Source organism: Rhyacophila brunnea, unplaced genomic scaffold, assembly GCF_057557595.1.
Source record: "Rhyacophila brunnea isolate RB1 unplaced genomic scaffold, BYU_Rbru_1.0 scaffold_10, whole genome shotgun sequence".
Lineage (NCBI taxonomy): Eukaryota > Metazoa > Arthropoda > Insecta > Trichoptera > Rhyacophilidae > Rhyacophila > Rhyacophila brunnea.
This window is the reverse complement of record NW_028232752.1, coordinates 26,110,893-26,131,683: the sequence shown is the minus strand read 5'-3', so window position 1 is coordinate 26,131,683 and position 20,791 is coordinate 26,110,893. Positions and strand designations below refer to the sequence as shown.

General features: G+C 34.4%; 3 protein-coding genes across 3 annotated transcripts in view; 2 read left to right on the top strand and 1 right to left on the bottom strand.

Annotated features, from left to right (window-relative positions):
- The first annotated feature begins 137 nt into the window (after positions 1–137).
- On the top strand, positions 138–9,401 carry Caf1-105 (chromatin assembly factor 1, p105 subunit). Its single transcript, XM_085952628.1, has 6 exons — positions 138–414; positions 535–765; positions 2,230–2,438; positions 3,850–4,119; positions 5,302–5,517; positions 8,468–9,401. Exons 1-6 carry the CDS (start codon positions 286–288, stop codon positions 9,204–9,206), a joined length of 1,794 nt encoding a protein of 597 aa, XP_085808754.1. The 5' UTR covers positions 138–285; the 3' UTR covers positions 9,207–9,401.
- A 1,278-nt stretch (positions 9,402–10,679) lies between these two features.
- Positions 10,680–18,380, bottom strand: Prx4 (Peroxiredoxin 4). The gene is made up of 4 exons (XM_085952640.1): positions 18,096–18,380; positions 17,894–18,011; positions 12,293–12,698; positions 10,680–10,901 (listed from the first exon to the last, which is right to left on the bottom strand). The coding sequence occupies exons 1-4, from the start codon at positions 18,253–18,255 to the stop codon at positions 10,845–10,847; spliced, it is 741 nt and encodes a 246-aa protein (XP_085808766.1). The 5' UTR covers positions 18,256–18,380; the 3' UTR covers positions 10,680–10,844.
- gukh (NHS actin remodeling regulator GUK-holder) overlaps positions 17,268–20,791 on the top strand; it is a 469,721-nt gene continuing 466,197 nt past the window's right edge. Inside the window, exon 1 of the mRNA XM_085952611.1 lies at positions 17,268–17,440. The gene's annotated coding sequence lies outside the window, so the exon portion shown is untranslated. The remainder of the gene's footprint in view (positions 17,441–20,791) is intronic.

Here is a 20,791-nt window from a genome sequence, read left to right as displayed (position 1 = left end):
CAAAAATCAGTATTGGAGTGTTGGTTACATAGTACATAAGCATGATGGTGGTCTAATTCTAGATTACTCAATCCACCAGTTTGAATTAATTTCATATTCATATAGCAATACCAATACCATTCTGTTGGTTAATCGGCGCAATGAATCGGCGGGAAAACTTTTGCCGGGCCTGGCTGTCATTGACATCTAGTTCTAGTATTTCTTGTGAATTTGTTATTAATATTTTGTGTACCCAATAATAGCAGTTACATAAACTTTATACTCAAAATATAATATTTTATTACAATGAAGTGTTCTATACCAGAAATTTCGTGGCACGATCGAGGACCAGTTTTGAGTGTTGATTTTCAACCACAAAGAAATCAAAGTGACACACTTCGATTAGCAACTTCTGGAACAGATACCCATGTCATAGTAAGTGTGAAAATTGTCTTTTATTACAGTTTAATCACTCTCGTAGTATATTACAATCACAGTGTAGAGATATCAAATTATTAAGATCCCACTTTGTCATATAAATGAAAATTCTTCTAGATCTGGTATATTAAGCCCGAAGGAGAAGTAGTGTCCATAGAAGTTGCTGCGGATCTGACAAGACATCAAAAGACAGTGAACGTGGTCCGATGGTCTCCCAGCGGAGAGTTCCTGGCTTCTGGTGACGACGAATCAGCCATTTTTATTTGGAAACAAAAGAGCGATGTAGATCCACCCCAGCTTTTCGAATCGACCAATGAACAGGATAGAGAAATATGGCTTGTTTACAAGGTATTTTCTATACATAATTTGTAATATATATTTTTGGAAAGGGCTTAAGGCAAATGAAAATTTAACCCTCATCCATCGAAATCCTGACGAGAGAACTTTAATTAAAATTATGTTCCTGGGTCAAGTCTTATTCATATCAGAATGAAGAATGCAGTAATACCACGACTACGCGAACTCGGACTTAGGCGGTTCTTTATCCGACACTTCAGATCCAGCTCCACCAGAAAAGCACATGACAATTTTATTGCAAGCTTGACAGAAGGTCTCAACTCGATTGAAAAGGGCTTAAAAATTTTAGAAAACATAGACTCCAAATTTCATTCATTCCGACCATGTCCGATCCTAATTGTATCATATGGGCCTCCACAGACTGGAGGTTTGTATTAACAGATTTTGTTTTTACATGAAATGGATGTCAGCCACTTGCTCAACCTATTAGGTCCATACTCTGACTCATACACAAATTGAAAAACAATATGTGCACTTGCCAGACCCAGGTTTGAACATGGGACCCACGACGCGGCCATCGTCCAACTAAGAATGCCTTATAGCTAGAAAGCAAAGAATATTAAAATTATTAGCTTGCTACGAAGAAATCTGACTCATACACAAATTGAAAAACAATATGTGCACTTGCCAGACCCAGGTTCGAACATGGGACCCACGACGCTATAGGCCGACGTTTAAGCCACGTGGCCATCGTCCAACTAAGAATGCCTTATAGCTAGAAATCAAAGAATATAAAAATTATTAGCTTGCTACAAAGAAATTCTGCTTGAAAAAAAGAAGCCATTGTGTCGTCAGACCAATTTGTTAGATTTTATGAAGCCGTCGACTAGAGCTTCCAAATCAGTTTTAACCAAAACCGGGTAATTTTACACGGCTCACTCTTTAAATCTTAGTAGATATTTGTATGAGAGAGTCAGTTAAATAGAATATTATAGGAATAGATTGACAACAAATATATTATTAGGTAGGTGATGAAATTTCTTTACATTATAAATGTCACAATAAGTTATTTATTATGCAGGCCAATATGCTAGGTCAGTTGTTTTGCATCTGGTCTTTAGAGTAGGTCTAAAAAGTAGTAGTTTAAAATTATTAGCTACTGCAAGTAACGTTAAGACTAAAATATGGAGAGATCATGACGCTGTTATAAAACAAGGCAAGTAATTATTATTGGAACCTTAATTCAAACCACAAAAGCCAGTCGCCAATATTAACAAATTTGAGAAACATTTCGCTTGCATAACTATTAGTTAATTTCATCATAATTAGATAGGGTCCAGGTGGCTAAATTGCTAAAGTGTATTTACTTGAATTTGATTGATGTCCTGCCTGCACCATATTTTTTTCAAGATATTTTTAATGGGCATTTATGTTTTTAGGTGTTTCCGAATTATGTGTGTTTAATGTATTTAATATTTGTAATTCTAATAAATACTTGTTATTTATTCTTTTAAGCTTTTACGAGGCCCTTTGGAAGATGTTTACGATATCAGCTGGTGCCCATTTAGTAACTTTCTATTGAGTGGTTCAGTGGATAACTCGGCTATCATTTGGGACATTCACAAAGGAAAAACTGTTTCGATGTTGCCAGATCATAAAGGTTTTGTGCAAGGCGTATCGTGGGACCCTAAAAATCAATATGTCGTCACAATGTGTAGTGATAGGTGTGTATTATCATGTTATTCAATCACTATTTTTTTTTTTTTTTTTTAAATAATTTGTAGTTTTAAGTTCACCCTACTGCTCTCCAGCTCTGAAGCATGGAGCCGAGAAACAAATTTGCTCCCAAAGTTGTTGACAGAAACTTCTATGTAGACGAAGCCTAAATGTAAGAAGAATTAATTGTAAAATACTCAGTCAGTGGAAATATCGATGGTAGACACATACCTCGAGAGACATGAAAATGAAAAGAATATCAGGACGTGAAGCTGAGAAAAGGTTACTAAGACCCATAACGATCAAATTTGAAGTGAGATGGCAAAACATGATGTTTTTTCTAAATTGTTCAGGAGAGCAATTTTAAACTTCGAAAAATATTCAAACAATGAACAAATCACAAATTGACAGCTTATTCCTCCCGACCGATAAGACCTAGACATACCATATTTTGATATCTTGTAGATCTCACTGAGACGGGGCTGAAGGTACACATAACTCAATATGCCAAAAATACAGACATATCATGTTTTGCCATCTTACACAGAAATTATCTGCAAGTCAATTCATATTCCAGATTCATTTGTAAGAAACTTTACATTGTTGTCTCTCGCATTCCGCAAATTAGTTTATTATATCAATTATTATTGAATATATGGATTGCCAGGATAAACCTTGAAACTTGAATTCATTATGAATAGATATTATTGTTTTATTAATTGGGTACACAATATATTTCCATTATAGACCAACTTCTATATCGAGTCTTCTACGTCATAACGCTGCATGCGCTGACACTGTTACATCATCTGGTTTTTACGCGCTGATACTGTTATGTCACATGATTTTTGTCTGTTGACTTGTCATAGCAGATGCTCTATCTCTGGCACTATTGAGAGGAATTAAAAGCTTTTATTTTCTGTTTCTCCTCCTTACAATACTTCTACATTCGAAATAATGCTCTTCGTCTGCTTCCACGTAAGCATTTTAATGTTAAAAACACTTCTTGCGATATCGAACACACACTGAAGTGTGGAAGCTGGGAATTTAGTGGTGGGAAAAGTAAATGCAGGAGAGGGTTTTAGTTCCAGAAGCGACCGTGGTAACGTAGAAGACTTGATATAAAAGTCACACTTACCATTATGATTCTGAGATGTGCGACGTATATTGACCTAGCATACAATAATGTAGTTATTATTGTTGGTGAATGGAGATACTCCATTGATTATTGTACTATTATAAGTAGCCAAATATGTACGGTGAACAAATGAATTTAGAAAATTTAAATAAACACAAAAAATCGCAAATGTCATACTTACATAATAACTGGTTACCATATTTCAATGAACTAACATAAAAAATAGGTATTTAATTTTTCCATTACTACCAGTTCAACATTAAAAAATATTTTCTCCACAGAATATTTCGAACGTTCGACGTAAACACAAAGAAAGTAGTCGCACGGAGCACTAAAACAAAACTGCCTGTCCCCGAATCTCACCCGTTGCACGGCCAAACAGTCAGGCTATTTTACGATGGAACTCTTCAGTCATTCTTCAGACGGTTGGACTTCAGTCCTGATGGAGAACTGATCGCTGTACCGACTGGCCTCATCGAGAGTGAACAACCGAGTGGCGGAGTTAAGCCAGTCAATGCCGCTTACATTTATTCAAGATACTCATTAAAGACGTAAGTTTCGTTATTATACTATGTCAAAATAAAGTCAATATTTTCTATTTCTTCATCTCTATTCCTACAATGGGATTAAGTAAACTGCTTATAATCAATCATCATCGAAACGTCTGTTAAACAACCTCATACCTTCAAAATATCACTGTAAACATACCACATCTGAAGTTTGATAGTTTTGGCATGAAACAAAACATAGTCGGAGGGGCACTGAGTGAGAAAATACAATGAAATACACTTGGCTCAGTTGACAATAGCAACTGGTCGCACAGGCAGAGAAGAGATGACATCTGCGCATTTTCTTCATAGTGACCTGGATGATTTGGCCGTTTGATAGCCTTTACCACAACTTGACTCTATCCCTCCCTGGCATTCAACCTGACCGAATATCATAAATTTTTTCCAGATTGTCTTCTTCCATGCAGATTATAATTATGACCAAGTTAAATAGTACACTTTCTAGATTGAATTTGCACTCACCAGGTTATCAGTGAGTGTTCCTACGTGATGCTGACGCCAAGCAAGCTAGCAGTTGCGACTTAAAAGGCGGGTCACTGGAATGTTCGAAAGTTTCCCGCGCTTTTCCCGTTGGGGTAAGCTGCTGATATTCCTAGAGCAGTTTCAAGGAATTTGTGAACTTGCCGTATGCACAGTGCTTGTTTGTGTTCGATTCATACCTGCAATTTTTGACTTACTTGTTTTATACTATATAATTGGTGACACATTCATTCTTATATTGAAAGATTTTTATTGCGAGCGGTCCAGTGCAACTCCTCTATCCTATACAGTTACTGAGCTCACGCTTCTATATATTGCGGCATCATGTCAAGTCAGGCAAGATAATGGCGTAAGGTGGTGTCCCATCTGTGGGAGGCAAATTCAATGAGAATGCTAATATAAAAAAACAGTGAAATATGCAGCAATATACATTGATAACTTCTTACCTCCTTGAAGTCGACCCCCGTAGAAGTGTCATCTATGTAGCAGGAAAGATACACAATATTTTTATTGTCGGTTCTGTGAACGGGCAGGTCAGGAAAGCAGCCGAAATATGAGGCATATACCATTTAAATTTACAAATTTACCAGAAAAACCTATCATCAAGTAATTTACTGATTGGCGAGTAGTGACTGCTAATTTCGAGGGTCAGATGTAAACATTACATAATATATTCATTTTCAGGCCTATCTGTGTTCTGCCTTGCGGTGAATCTCCAGCCTTGGCTGCCAGATGGAGTCCTGTCAGATACAAAGAGCGAGACGGGGGACCTCTCTCTCTTATAAAGCTACCTCAACCGGGACGGTTGATCTTGGCGGTTGCAACTCGTCACGATTTACTCATTTATGATACCCAGCAGTCTACTCCCCTGGCAATTGTATCCAATATCAACTACACCAGGTAGGTCATATGAACCATGTGCTGTCTTAACAAGATTACTGAGTAACCTCAAATAAATAAATTTCCAATGAAACTCTTTGTATTGCAACACTACTTGACAGTGTTTTCAATGCTGTTGATAGCTATTTAAAAGCTCATTTTCTCAGTACCGGTAACAATGTATTTCAAATGGTGATGTGCTGTCGCTGCTCTTGCTTTGGTTACTTACATATTATGTTATTTATGAAATTGTTTATCTAAATAATGCATTGATATAATTATAATATAGTGTCACCTCCGAAAGGGGGGGGGGGGTGTGATGATGTAATGGTCATGTCTCGGTGATATCGTCTGCTGGCTTCTTTCGGGGACATGCTTATGTTGATTTACAACGCGGAATTATGGCGAAAACGGCGTTTTATTGTTCGGAATACATTTAGGTACAAAGTACTACAGCGTAGAAATATTCAAAAATATTTAAAAAAAAAAAAAAAATTAAAATGGCGGTGACGCCGGGAGCGCGGCGCCACAGCCGACGTCCGCAGAGAGCAAAAACCGAATGAATCAACCTTTTTGGAGTAGGTTAACTCAGGCAAGAATTAAATATTACCTACAAATTCTGTCACTGAAAAATGACAAAAGGACAGCCTTTACACCCTATGTACCTGGCTGGTAGGTACATTGGGTGTCACATTTCTGAGAATTTTTGCTAACCACAGAAATATTCAACCAGACCTTTTCCAGGTACATGCTTTGAAAGGGACTGCATTTGCTGGGATTATCATTACTGCACTAAATTACATCTTGCTTGTATGTTTAAAATTGAATAAGTATAAAATTTATAATGACGCTAGGTTTTACTTTGCTTGCATTCTAGAATTAATGTAGGTATAAAGAAAATGCAGGATTTTACATACATTAAGGGCTAGAATGATTTCATTTGTTGAAGTTGCAAAAAGGATGACTACTAGAGGTGGGAAAACTGGTCGATTTTGAAGACTAAGTATACTTACTACCAGTATAAAAAAATACTTGGTATCTAAACTTGTTCCAAAATACTTACTAGTATTTGAAATATCAGCTTTAATAGAATCGTTAAAAATACGTCGGCTTTTTGAAATGTCCCATTTTCGAGACAGGTACAGCTAGAACTGTGGCGCTAGTCACTCATGTTTCAGTAGTTATCCATTTATACAATCACGCATATAATTTGAATTCAGTTTATGTTTACAAATTACAATTATAACACTAAAAAATCGAGAAACTTGACGTGACGAAACCAGATAAACGCGTAGTCAGTTAACGTTATCAGAACTCCGTTATTCCGGCTTGCGACTGACGTCAATTCGATGTAAATGTCTTACTCAACTAAAACTAAAATTAAAACCCGTCGCATACTAAGCATACGCGAGTCGCGACGCCGAAGCGATGATTTCATACGTGGCAAAACTACGAACTAGCTAGCGGTCGGCGAGATCTCATACCATGTGTCGAACTCCTGGACTCGATAAAGTTTCATACTCAACTAAAACCAAAAACCAAAAACTCTTTTAAACCTAAAACCCTAAGGCGAACTCAAAAGTATCCTATAAAACGAACACGTGACCATTTCTGTCCTTCACTATACCAACTTTACAACAGAGGGGAAAGAACAATGACAGTTGAGTATAATATCACGGCTAGACATACGTGTATCATGATATCTCGCTCGCGCGCATTTAATATCAATAGCGCTGAATAGCGAGTCACGGCGCATATATTAGCGAATGCGTTCGAATTCGAACATCTAATACGTTTCAAGTTTCTTGAAACAAGTTTATTGGGCAACAAATACTTAGTATGGGTATTTTCATCCGAAACTTAAGTACACAAACTTGTGACAGTATTTCCAAATCACCTCTAATGACTACCTATAAATTTTCATACATCTAAGCTTACGGGCTAGTAATTTGTTTCGCAGTCGATCTGTTCATGTTTGCATGAATCAGCCCAATGATGATTCAGGCCTCATGGCCTTGGATCCTCTGAGGATGCCATGGTTTAGGCGGTATCAATAGGATACATTTGTAGCTAAATTCGCATTGGTTTAACCTGTTTATAGTTTTTGACATTTAAGAATGACTGACATTCCGCATAAGGTAAATAGGAACCTGTTTATTGGCAGATCCATTGGTATTAGGCAATATGCAATCAATGGGGTTTCACTCGCAATCAAAACTGACTGGACTCTGGACTCTGTATAATTTTTGAACATATGAGCATCTCCATAAACAGCACCATCATGAATGAATGATATATCATTTTTTTTAAAACTGCATTTAAGATCCTTTTAAATGTCCGTTCAGTCGAGGTTTCAGTTGCCAGGTCAGTTCGGAATCGGCGGTGTATATTTACGTATTTTTATCCACTAAAAATGAATATTGTTTTTATAATTACTTTCTAAACATGCTAGTTGATTTATAATATTTCAATCCAAATTAGAAAAGTAGTATTGCCAATATACTAATTTACACGTCAATTTAACTGGCAACTCTAAAAACGGATACGATAACCGGTAGAAAAATCCATCTTGTCTCGTCTCCGTCTTGGTTTCACTCGGCCGTTGAAGTTTTGCATTTACACGTCAGTTTAACAGACAGCTCGACGTAAACGGAGACTGATTGGATAGCAAAACTAATCGTTTGAAAGAGCACCTTTAGGCTTGTAACGCTATGTATGCATGGCATTTTTATCTCAATGTAGCCTCCATAAATAAATCTCTAAAAATCAAAGTACCAGAGTGAAACTTGGTAAATGAATGCGAATGTAGCGAATTTAATAAATAGCCTTTGTAAATTTGTTATTTGCTTCACTTTCAGATTATGAAGGCTTTATTTTCATAGAAGACTTTTCTTTAACATCTTTCTAAAATAACACATTTTTTTGAGAATGTGTTGCAGAAAAATTGAATATGTATTTTCTTATTTTACAGACTTACAGATCTATCATGGTCGAGCAATGGTCAGATCCTTATTGTCTCAAGTACAGATGGATATTGCTCAGTAATCAAGTTTGCCGCAGACGAATTAGGAGAAATAATCCAAGAACAGGAAACAATATCGACAAAATTGGATGAAGAAAAGGTGACACTGATGGATCTTGATTTGAGCAAGAGCGAAATAACAGAAGTCAAAGAGCAAATAATCGAATGCGGTGAAAATATTACGGAAACAGTAGCTGCAAAAACAGATACGGCATACAAGACTCCAAATAAAAAAGAAACAAAACCTATCCTACAAACAAAAACACCCAAATCAAAAGACATTACACCGGGCAAGAAGAAGGCTAAAGGAACGGCCACACCGGGTAGTGGTAAAAAGAACAAAGCCGAAGAAAAGAAATCGGACATGGTCATGGTCATTGACGAAGCAGCAATGGAAGCCTGGTCGCAGGATGGCATCTCTTCAAAAATTAATAACACTCCCGCAGTAACTAACCTAAATGAGTCAGATGACAATACTGAACATATAAAACTTGTTTACGAAGGCACGGAAACAGGTACGCCAGAAATTGCTGATCCTATCATCCAACAGAAGGAAATTAAACTGTCTCCACCGAAAACTTCTGTTGTTCCAATTCCTGCAACGTCACCAGCCGTATTGCCGAAAACTCCCCGTCGTGTTAATTTCATAACTCTTTCTAGTCCGAAAAGTAAAAAGAAGCTTTTGTAGAAAAAATAATCAACATTAAATAGAAAGAAAAAAACAAGATAATGTTGGTGTAGCAACCTTTATTATAGACTTAATTGAAAAAAAAAAATATTGAAAATTTTATCCATCGCTCTCAGGGGACATTTACATTTTGAAAATGTCCCTCTGAGGCGAACGTAACCTGTCCAATTATTTAATAAAAGTGGAATCAATACGAAAAAATTTGTGTTTTTATTCAAATTAATAATACAATGCATCTGCATGCATGCAGTTACATGACGAAAACAGCACTGAGTATACTATTATATATTTTAGAAAAATAATATATGTCAGTTTGTCTTCAAAGACACTTGAAATTGTCATTATAACATCATATTATCATGATGACCAAGCAGCTGATTTAATAGGTTTTCACTAGCAAATGCTTTTGGATGATCATACTTTCTACTTGTAAATGCACTAACATTACTTTGTACGTTTTTAAGTGGTTAAATTTGTTTGTTGAAAAACACCCACGGTGGCCGCGTGGCTTAAGCGCCAGACTATAACGCCGTGGGTCCCAGGTTCGAATCCTGGGTCCGGCAAGTACACATATTGTTTTTCAATTTGTGTGTGAATCAGGGTATGGACCTAATAGGTTGAGCAAATGGCTGACATCCATTTCTCGTAAAAACAAAATCTGTTAATACAAACCTCTACTCTGTGGAAGCCCATATGATCCTATTAGGATCGGACATGGTCGGAAAAAAAAATTGTATACAAAGAAAGATTGCATTTAACTGGGTTTTGATCATTTGTACATATCTGTAGTTATTTTGATTTGTAGTGCACGCATAAGCATGGGCGCCTGCAGCGTGGTGCAAGCGCACCACCTTCGATTCATTTTTTTTTAGATAATTGTCTAAATTTTAGTTAAGCATTTCATTGATAATTACTCATACACATATCTACATAATATACTCCGTATGTAGACAACACTGCCGGCGCCTATGCGTAGGTAGCAAAAATAATGTGCATAATTTTGTTAAAAAATGAAATTATTTCAGGAGGTATAACATGTCAATCTAAAAGGTACCGACAACGAAATATTCTTGGTTGTATAGTTTAGGTATGAATTACTAGCCGATTAAACGGTACCGTTATAGTAAGGTTTAAGTGAATGTCGAAGGGACAGGGGACTTTGGGGTGTCTGCAAATCATAAACTGCGACGTCTACGCAAAATAGCCAACATTTGGTGGAATAAGAATATGAGTTTTCTTACATGCACCACCTTACACAAAATCCTTGCGGCACCCGTGCGCATAAGAACTAGCATCGGTTTTATTTAATTTGGTACGTTAGACATAAAAAGATTTGCCATCGCTGGACTGCTAGTCAATTATGTAGACCTATTGACTATTGAAACAAAGATGTAATAGTCAAATTCATAAATTATTATTAGCACTGGAATGTAAATGGAAATTAAAAAAGGTTGGGGAAAATGAAACTCAAAATTACTTAAAAATAATGTATATGTATTTGCACTGGGAACAAATTAAACTAATGTCATCTCAAAAGAATGTTATGGTATGTTACATAATACTAGTATAAATTTACATAAAAATGCACTGGGAATATTGTGGTGTTGATATGCAAGTAGAGACTTTTTTGTAAATCACTTAATTATTTCGGACCTTTTCGAAATATTTCTTCTTTTCTACCGGATTGGGTATAATCTGAAAATAAAGTTTTTGTTTATTATAATAGTATGAAAACGTTTATAAGGCAGTTGAATCTACTGAAAAATTCTATATATATATTATATACAGTGAAACCCTGATTTTATATTTTTTAAGGGACTGACAAAAAAATCGAGCCTGGCTGAGTGTGATACATGATTGTTTGTAAATGAGCATGTGCACTAACATTTGTGCCAAAATGAAAATGACTAAAATAAAAGATCGCTCCCCAACTGCACCCTATAAACTTGGCCTTGTACACTCCAGCCGTGTTTATAAAAAAGGAATGCGCATATGCATCAGCAGTTACAAGGCAGGCGTATTTATAAAAAAAATTATAGTATGCGTCTCAACTCTCAACTCAAATTTCAATGATTGCCTTGGAATGACGTGTTAAAATAAATTTGATTTTTAATTATAATTGAATTTTGAATACTAATAATAATGTAAAACCGGGAATTATATGTGCTAAAATGTATCAAAGTATAAAGGTTTAAATAGACTATATTATTATGACGATCGGGCACATAAATGCTAAGAGCGATTTAGTGTCTATGATCATATCTATGCCATTCCAACATATTATACATACATATTGTATGACATCATATTTACACTCTGTGACACCCTGTGACACAGGACGCCAACATAAGAAACGGGTTTTTCGGCATATGACCGATCGTTATAGTCTATTTGAGCCATAACAGAAGCAGAAACTATACACAAATAGCGGGAATACATGAATTCTGGGCACGTAAAATCGTATATTCAATGTAATCAGACTCAAATTTAGATGTGGACTTTATATCATTATTCTTGTTTGAGGCAATACGTGTAAGGTACATATACCACTATTTACTTATTAATGATACAAAATATTATCAATACATTAGCAGAGTAGATCAAATATATTAAACACGAATTTGCAATATGCACCCCTAGGGCAATGTAGGTAGAATTCATTTTCAACCATAATGCTGAACACTATATTGAATAAAGGGTATATCAGAAACCAGATGACCAGATACAAAGCACAATACAGACCTACAAACTTATCTGTAGAATGGCCAAAAATGGAACTACGAACTACCATAGAACGCCATTTTGAAAATTACATTTGAATGTCAGATTTTGTCCAGTTACGAGTCTTGATTGGGTAGTTTTCGACAGTAGCTCCCCCATCCCATTCAGATAAGTTGTGGCAATATTTAAGATTAGCAGAAAGGACAACAATGATGTAAAGATGTGCATACGAATTTCCAATATTCACCCTTATTGCAATTTAAGTAGAGTTTATTTTTCAACACATTAATCTGCGTTAAGAATTAAATTTGCAATATGAACATCATGGACAACATGCAAAATTGGTTAGTCTTATTTCAACATACCGTATCCTGACCAGGTTTCCATCCAGCCGGGCATACCTCCCCATGCTTATCAGTATACTGGAATGCCTGCACAAGACGGAGAGTCTCGTCAACTGATCTCCCAACTGGTAAATCATTCATTGTAATCTGTCGCAGGACACCCTTATCATCAATGATGAACAGCCCTCGCAGAGTGTGGCCGAGATCTTCCAAAAAGACTCCATAATCTTTGGATATCTCGTGTGAGAGATCGCTCAATAGAGGAATCTGTATCTTTCCCAAACCTCCTTCTTTCCTTGGAGTATTGATCCACGCCAAGTGAGTGAAGTGAGAGTCGACAGAGCAGGCGATTACTTCCGTATTGATCTTGCGGAATTCATCGGCCCGGTCTGAAAATGCCAAGATCTCTGTTGGGCAGACAAATGTGCTGAAATAAAACAGATATTATTTTAATTTATCATAAACGTAGAAATATAGAACATATCGTCAAGGCAATCAATAATATTTATAAATGATAAGTAATAAATTTCATAAACATGTAGTACAATAATGATCGTGAATGTGGGTAACAAAAAACAGTTTATTCAATTTTAAAATAAAAATATGTTTACTTATTTAATGTCTGTATTTACATAATCCAATTCAATGTTATTTGTTCATTGGGAAAATGTTGAATATTGACATAAGATTGAAATCATCGCTGAACTTATCGATGGCTAAGTTCCATAGTGCGATAAGTAAAAAATTTTAAGTTTTGAGTTATGTTAGCCATTATATTAGTATATCGCTCCTCTTTAGTTCCACAAAATTACGACATGAAAAAAATACTAGTTGTCCTTTTATGGCCTATGTTTTAGTCACTTTTCTACAAGTCAGTATGGTGAGTCAAAACTTTGATCAGCCATTACTGAAAACTACTAATTCCTAGTTGTAGCACTATGGAACTGAGCCATCGTATAACAGTGGCGAAGATCGCCTGTTGAAAAGAGGTAAACAATTATTTATATTGATATATAAAATACAAAGTAGGTTTTGATTTTATAAGAATTATCGCCATTAAGTCATGAACAACTTCATCATAAAATTTGACAATAGACACGTGACAAGAACTACTAGGTCAACAGTTGAACTCTAACGGCTCGTCTTAGGTAAGCGCATTCGGCGGCGCGTGCAACTCAAACCTATAACCAAAAAAATACATTGTCTACGAACATTCTCACACACGGTTATACGTTTGAGTTGTGCGTGCCGCTCAACGCTCTGCCGACTTCGGCCACGTAAGACGCCCAGTCACGATTCGTCAAAAGTACACCCAACTTCAATTTTATTCCGATGAAGCACGCATTTATTTTTGTAATGGAAATGAGATTTTCAAATAAATAAAATAAAATTATTACTATTTTTTTTTCTGAATGGCAACTGTATTGAGTTGTATAGATGTTGTAAATGGCTCATTACACGGCACTGCTTTACAGCCAACATTCCACAAATGTATTTTAGCCATTAACCCATTGGACCCAATTCCGTGCCGCTGTTACAGGATGCAGGACATGGTGAAATTCAAACTATTTTAATTATATTTTGATTTTTTTAAAGTTGAAATTACTTAATAATAAGTGTAGCTATCATTTTATGATGTTAGTTATATACAGTCTGATATATTTTTTTAAGAATTATTTGATTTATAATCTATTTTTATTTAAATTTGTCAAAATAATGATCAGTTTGTTGTTTCAGTCAGTCAGGTGTTTGACACACTAAAAAATGGTCCTAAAAATGGTAATGGCCCTCCATCTTCTAAATATCTTGAAGAGTATTATATTTAGCTTCAGTTTTAGTATATCTTTCTTTTATCATTTACTACTATTATCGACTTTTTATCTATGTCATTTTGTATAAAACCCAAAAACTATATTTGACATGATTTTTTATTAACTTTAAAATATAAATAAATAATAGACAAATAATTCAATACCTATAAATATTTAAAATATTTATTTGAATTAAATGAGTATCAATTTTAGTAATCAGTGTGCCCTTTTAAGAGCGTACTTCAGTGAAACGGCAAATAATTTTCAACAGTAGGTGCGACGAAATTTCTCACTAGTCGCCAATCGGAGACCGACAGTCGAGGTATCTGCACGTCGATTTGTTTTGTCATGGCGTCGGATGATAATATTCTTAAATTGTGTAAAGATGACTAAAAAACTTTACGTATGTAAAAGAAAACATGTCAATGAATATACTATTATTATTAGTAATATAACAATAAACATAACATTACATGGACGCATGTTGGATTTTTATAACAAATTATATTTTGTTCGGCACGCGTCATTTGCACAATCCGCGCATCGCCTAGCCACGATCTTTTTAGACCATGCCTCAGCAGAAGTATAGCCTTAAGTCATCCTGAAAAATTCACCCTGTCTCCAATGGGTTAAGTGAGTTATTTGTCTAAGAATGTCATTTAAATTAGATATTGAAAGAATGTTTATATGCATATCATTGAAAGCTAAAACAAAATATGTGGTAGAAACCATACAAGTTCATGAAATATTTAAAATACAACTGAAATGTCAAAAATTTTAATACAGTATTGATTACTTTGCAGTTTTGACAAAATACTCAAGATATTCAATTCTAGTAGGATTATTTATTTATGGCCTAAAGAAAGTTATAAGTTAGCAAAATATACTATATTAGATGAGATATAATATTCTTATCTATTTCAGAAATTAATATATAATAATATGTTAAAGCTAACTCAATCATTATTTGATTTGAGATAAAAATTTCCAATGCAATAACTCGTAAGTACTACGTAGTACATAATATTCTGTTAAAATCTCCGATGTCGCAATTTTGTCAAAATGGTTTTTATTTATATTTTTCATTCCTTTGTATAAGACTGCATAGTTTACTAAAACCTTCAATGTACTATATAACACCAACATTGAAATATAGGTAATTATGTATAGAAATCTCCATATAACATGTCTCGTTTTAACAACAGTATGATTTTATCGTATATGAAACCAAATTGAATGTGTACCTTCAAATCAGGGCTTCGAACCGTTATTTTTTTTCATTTCGGTTTTCGTTCCGGTTCGAGTAAAAAAATATTTAGTTCCAAAAAAAAAATAACGGTTCTTCCGGTTTTCGTTTCGGCTCCGAGTGATTATTTTTAAACATTTTTATTTTCTACCATAGTTTAGAGCATTTTATGGTACTAATTGAATGATAGCCCGCCACCATGCTTCGAAACCAATGGTTATGCTGCACCGCATGTCCGTAGCCATAAATTATGAGAATTATGTAGAGATGTGTCACGACAACTGAAGCAGGGAGTACTTAACTTCATGTTAACATGCATGTTTGAACATGTATCGAACCGAAAAAAAAATATCGTTTTTCTGGGTTCGGTTTCCGTTCCGACAAAAATAACAGATTTTCCGGTGTTCGGTTCAGTTCCGGTTCGAAGGCCTGATTCAAATAGCAGTGATTTTACTTGTGTGATCATCGAACTGAATGCCTTGAACAAATGCATATTCCTACCTACTTAGGAATCGTTGCATAAGTGAAAACACCGCTTAATACCAACGTCAAATGTACGTAATCATCACATTGGAGCTATTACAAACACTCGATGAGGATGACACGCCCCCCCACTACTTGCTATTTAGATAAATGAAGTCCAAGTTTTGTACTATTCCATTTGAGTCAGTTTTTGCAACTAGGATTTCACTCTTCATTTCAAGAACTATGCGCACTCATCAATGGTAAATGCACGATGACAGAATAGAGTTAATTCTCATTCATATATATATATATATATAACAATTAATTAACACAATAAAAGAATATGAAAACATTATTGCTAGGTAAAGAAGCTAGTGTTGGAAATTTTAATTGTTCGGAAAAACCGTAGATACCCACTGTTAACAAATTTAGCAATGAAATAGTACAAAACTTCAATCAATTTAAATTAAAAGACAGTCAATAGTATTCATTTTATAAACCAAGTCATTCAGAGATTTACAAACAAAATTGAAAAACTACCTTCATTTTTATGCTTTGAACACAACCTCCTCTGCACAATTTTAATTTCGTCACACCAGAGGTTTTAATAGCTCTATGATATATTGCTACAAAATTTACTCAGATAGCTTCCAACATGTTATGAGTTGTCATTTAAAACATAAAAACAAACCAAAATTCAACAGTAAGTAAGCCTGGGTATGTATTCATAAGTTACCTTATAGGTTATGTCAGTATTATACATGCGTACTAAAATTTCTTATAGCCTTGCATACAACTTATTTGCCATTTTCACATAAAACAAATTAACTGAATATATTGATTAACCTATGGCCCTTTATATATAGAACTGTTATCTTTTAAAATATTATATTGACCTCTTGAAATAGGGTAAAGTAAAACATGCGTAAGTAGTTAACTAATTTTATTCATTATCAGCCGGAGTTGATCCACTGCTGGACGAAGACTTCTCTTAGCTACTTCCACTCTTCTCCATTCCTTGTTCTAAGCTGACACGTTTTTCATTTGTAATTAATTACTTTACAGTTTACACCTACTTATTGTCGACGGTCAGGTGTATTTTTATTCGAATTCTGTAGTTATGTGCGAAGTTGAATATCACTATAGAGGCCAGAAGGTCTTCCACGCAACATGGTGTAGGTACTTAAATACAATATATTTATATTACTTAGGTATATTATTTATATAAAATTCTTCCGGTCTGATAAAGGCCAATTCTAGATGTAGATTGAAAATAGGAAGGTGTAGTCAGCTTTTTATAGGAATAGATATTTAAAAACACAGAATGGTAGTAATAAATTTTGTGGTGAATTTATTTATAGCCTATGCCCTATATCTACATTCTACACCCACAGAAGAGTAAACTGCGAAAACTCTAACTTGAGGTGCGGCGGTTTGGAGAACTTATAGCTTGCAATACTCACATTGCGACACTAGTGCCCCAAGTTACAGTAACCGGCGTCTAGCAAATCTCGTGTCTGGCATATTTTTTTGTAAATCTGTATTTGATCGAGAGCATGGAACCGATCACCTAACTAACAACTGTTCCTCGTAAAAATCTTACTCCACTCCACGGAAATCCATATGATTGGCGTTCAACTGAAAATGGTGATTTACACAAACTATAATATTCTCTATTGAAGCAATTATTTGAATATGATGAGAGTAGGTACCTAATTAATACTGCAATAGTGTCTAATTAATTTTGATTACATTACCTTAAATATTGTATAAACTATAAATATATACCATGCTTCAAAATTCTTTCTAACATTAATTGCAAAGTTAGAAGATGTTTATGTGTATATTATTATCAGCATGTTTTACGTAGATAATTACGTTATGAAGTTGACATACTACAAGCAAGACATCTTAAAAGATCAGCAAACCACCCACAAATGAAAAATTCAAATAATTAATAATGTCTACCCACATAAAACTAGGTAGGTACCATAAGTGTAAGCACTGACTCTTATTTATTTTGACAGATGACGTTGAAAACAGCTGTAAATTTAATGTCTGCTAAATAGAACAACAGTATTGTAATATTTGATAACTTACAAATCCAATGGATAGAAGAAAAATACTACGTATTTTCCTTTGAAACTGCTAAGCGATAAATGCGTAAATTCTCCATTCACGACAGCTGTAGCTTCCCATACCGGTGCTGGTTTCGATACTAAAATCAAAGAAACATAAATGAAAGATTATATAATTTACGACGGTTTTAAATCTCTGATGTATAATAATACACCGTACTCACTGACAGCCTTTGTAAATTGTAATTTGTGGTCGATTTTCTTGTTTCCTTCGGGGAAAACATTGCCACCGGCATACGAATGACAAGTTCCGTCATCAAGAAATGCATTGACAGCAGTGTTTAAACACGCCGCCTTTATGAATAACAAAGCCACTATCTTCATTTCACTTTTATCGCACAGAGAAATTTAATTAGAATTTAATATTATTGTTTATAGGCAAACAAAGTAATGATATTCGGAATATTCAAAAAATTGTGCCACCTGTCAATTTTTTTACATTAGGACACATTGGTGGTTGGTGCTACTGCTATGTGCTTTTGCTTTGCTAATGTTGCCAATATTGTTATTGCAAGAATTTGGAAAGTGACTAACTTCACGATATTCGTTCTCTGTTACTAAGCTTTTGAGAGAAACAATAGATGCCATTGACATTAATTAATATATTGCAATATTACTATGTACATGATCTTAATATTATTTTTTTTGTTCGATTTTGACAAAATATGGACTGGTCTTATCGATAATAATGTCGCCACAATTAATATTTCTATGGTCGCTACATTGAGTAGGTTCAGTGTTGCCAACCGTACTATAATTATAGTATTTGTACTATAATTTTCGTCTGCGTACTATGTACGATATAAAACAGGTATAGTACGCCCAAAATACTATAATTTTGAGAAATCGGAAAAAAAAGTTCCCAATAGAAGAAAAACAACGCCGAAATAATCCGTGAGAAGCAAAAAAAATAAATAATCCCCATGTCTAAAAAAAGGTGACATTAATTACTTAACACAGCGATTTCCAAACTGGGAGGCGCGAAAAGTTTAACACAATTAATGTAGCCACAGGTTTGCTGTTTGCAAATGCATAGTTTATAGTAAAACGGCCGCTAGTTATAATCTACACAAAAAAAACAGTCTTATAAATATAAAAGGTTGTATGCAAACCTTTCTGCAAATATTGAGACCAATTTTATAATGCTTCACTTCTATACTATTGTCAAGCGCAATGGCTATCTCGTAAAAAAATTAAATAAAAGGGTCAAAATTAATCATAATGTTTAAATTTGAGGCAAATTTGTTTAGGAACGATAATTTTGTTGTTAAACTTGTCTATTTGGTTGAAATTTAAAAAAAAATGAGTGAATATATCAATCCAAGGACCACTAATGCATTGACTGATTTAAAATGACAAAGTGAAGGCATTCATAAAAAATTGGAGCTTAGGAAATCAAAATGACAAAAAAAAAGTTCGCCATGTCTCCACTTTTAAATGATTTCTACGCCAGATATATTGAAGCAAACAAAAATCTATTTACTGAGTTCTTGGTTTGTTTGCTAATGAACTTTTCACATTATTATTAATAGCAAAAAAGTAGCCTGCGGCGCTGCTTTGTTTCAGTCCTATTAAATATTTTAAATATATGGTTGAAAAATCCTGACCCGGGGGGTCTGCTTCAGGATGTGGGGTCCATGATAGAATCCAGAAACGAAGATGAATTTGGATTGACTACTATTGAAATTGATTGTGCTAATAAACAAGCACATTCGTCAAAAAATAATGTAATATAAGTAGTAAAACCTTGTTTATTTTTTTTCATTTTTGTATTTGTAAGTAGGTACATTGTTGACTATTTAAAAAGGTGTATTATTTAATGAAATAAGGGGGGGGCGCCTAGATTAATTTTTTATCTATTTATTATTATCTACTTATTATTTAAGGTAGGCGTAGTAACATAAAATTTGGAAACCACTGACATAACATTTGAATTTTGTTTAAAAAAACGAGACGTTAATTACCCTTCATGGATATTTTGTCTAAAAAAACAAGACGTTAATTACCCCACGTTTAATTTTTTGAAAATGCAGAAAATTATTGGTCACTTAACGCGTACTATATTTTTTGCCGAAATACTATAATTTTGAAGGCACTGTACTATAATTCCACTTTCAAAATATGGCAAAACTGAGTAGGTTACACTCCACTGTAATCATTGTAATCAATTTGGAAGAGAATATTTTTTAACTCGACTAAATGCGTTTAATAAGATTCTTGTCTTCACATAATTTGTATATTATAATATAATATTAATATGTATCCCAGCGATTTCCAAACTGGGGCGCGGAATGTTGCAAAGGCAGGCGCGAAAAGTTTAACACAATTAATGTTGCCACGTGTTTGCAGTTTGCAAATGCATATTTTACAAAACAGCCGCTAGTTATAAACTACATAAAAAAACAGTCCTATAAAAGGTTATTTTGCAAACCTGTCTGAAAATATGGAGACTAATTTTATAATAAGTACCTCACTTTTATACTATTGTGAAGCGCACTGGCTATCTCGTGAAAAATGAAATAAAAGGGTCAAATCATAATATTGAATTTTGAGGCAAATTTGTTTAGGAACGATAATTTTGTTTTTGGTTGAAATTTAAAAAAAATTGACTGAATAAATCAGTGCAAGGACAATTCACTGATTTAAAAAGACAAAGTGAAGGCATTCATAAAAAAATTGGGTACTGTTCGGTTATACCGGAGGCAGCGGAAAACGCATTTTGAAAATAGCCGATAAACTGGATTATTTGTTAGTTTGGGTTAGTTTAGGTTCGGTTAAGTTGGGTTAGGTTAGGTTAGGTTAGGTTAGGTTAGGTTTGGTTAGGTTAACCTAACAAATAATCCAGTTTATCGGCTATTTT

Excerpts from the sequence above, each read along its gene's own strand:
- Caf1-105 (XM_085952628.1), top strand. The coding sequence starts at position 286 with ATGAAGTGTTCTATACCAGAAATTTCGTGGCACGATCGAGGACCAGTT. Across the intron at positions 415-534 it reads GAACAGATACCCATGTCATA|ATCTGGTATATTAAGCCCGA; the intron begins GTAAGTGTGAAA and ends AAATTCTTCTAG. Across the intron at positions 5,518-8,467 it reads TCCAATATCAACTACACCAG|ACTTACAGATCTATCATGGT; the intron begins GTAGGTCATATG and ends CTTATTTTACAG.
- Prx4 (XM_085952640.1), bottom strand. The coding sequence starts at position 18,255 with ATGAAGATAGTGGCTTTGTTATTCATAAAGGCGGCGTGTTTAAACACT. Across the intron at positions 18,012-18,095 it reads ACAATTTACAAAGGCTGTCA|TATCGAAACCAGCACCGGTA; the intron begins GTGAGTACGGTG and ends CTTTGATTTTAG. Across the intron at positions 10,902-12,292 it reads GGAAACCTGGTCAGGATACG|ATTATACCCAATCCGGTAGA; the intron begins GTATGTTGAAAT and ends CTTTATTTTCAG.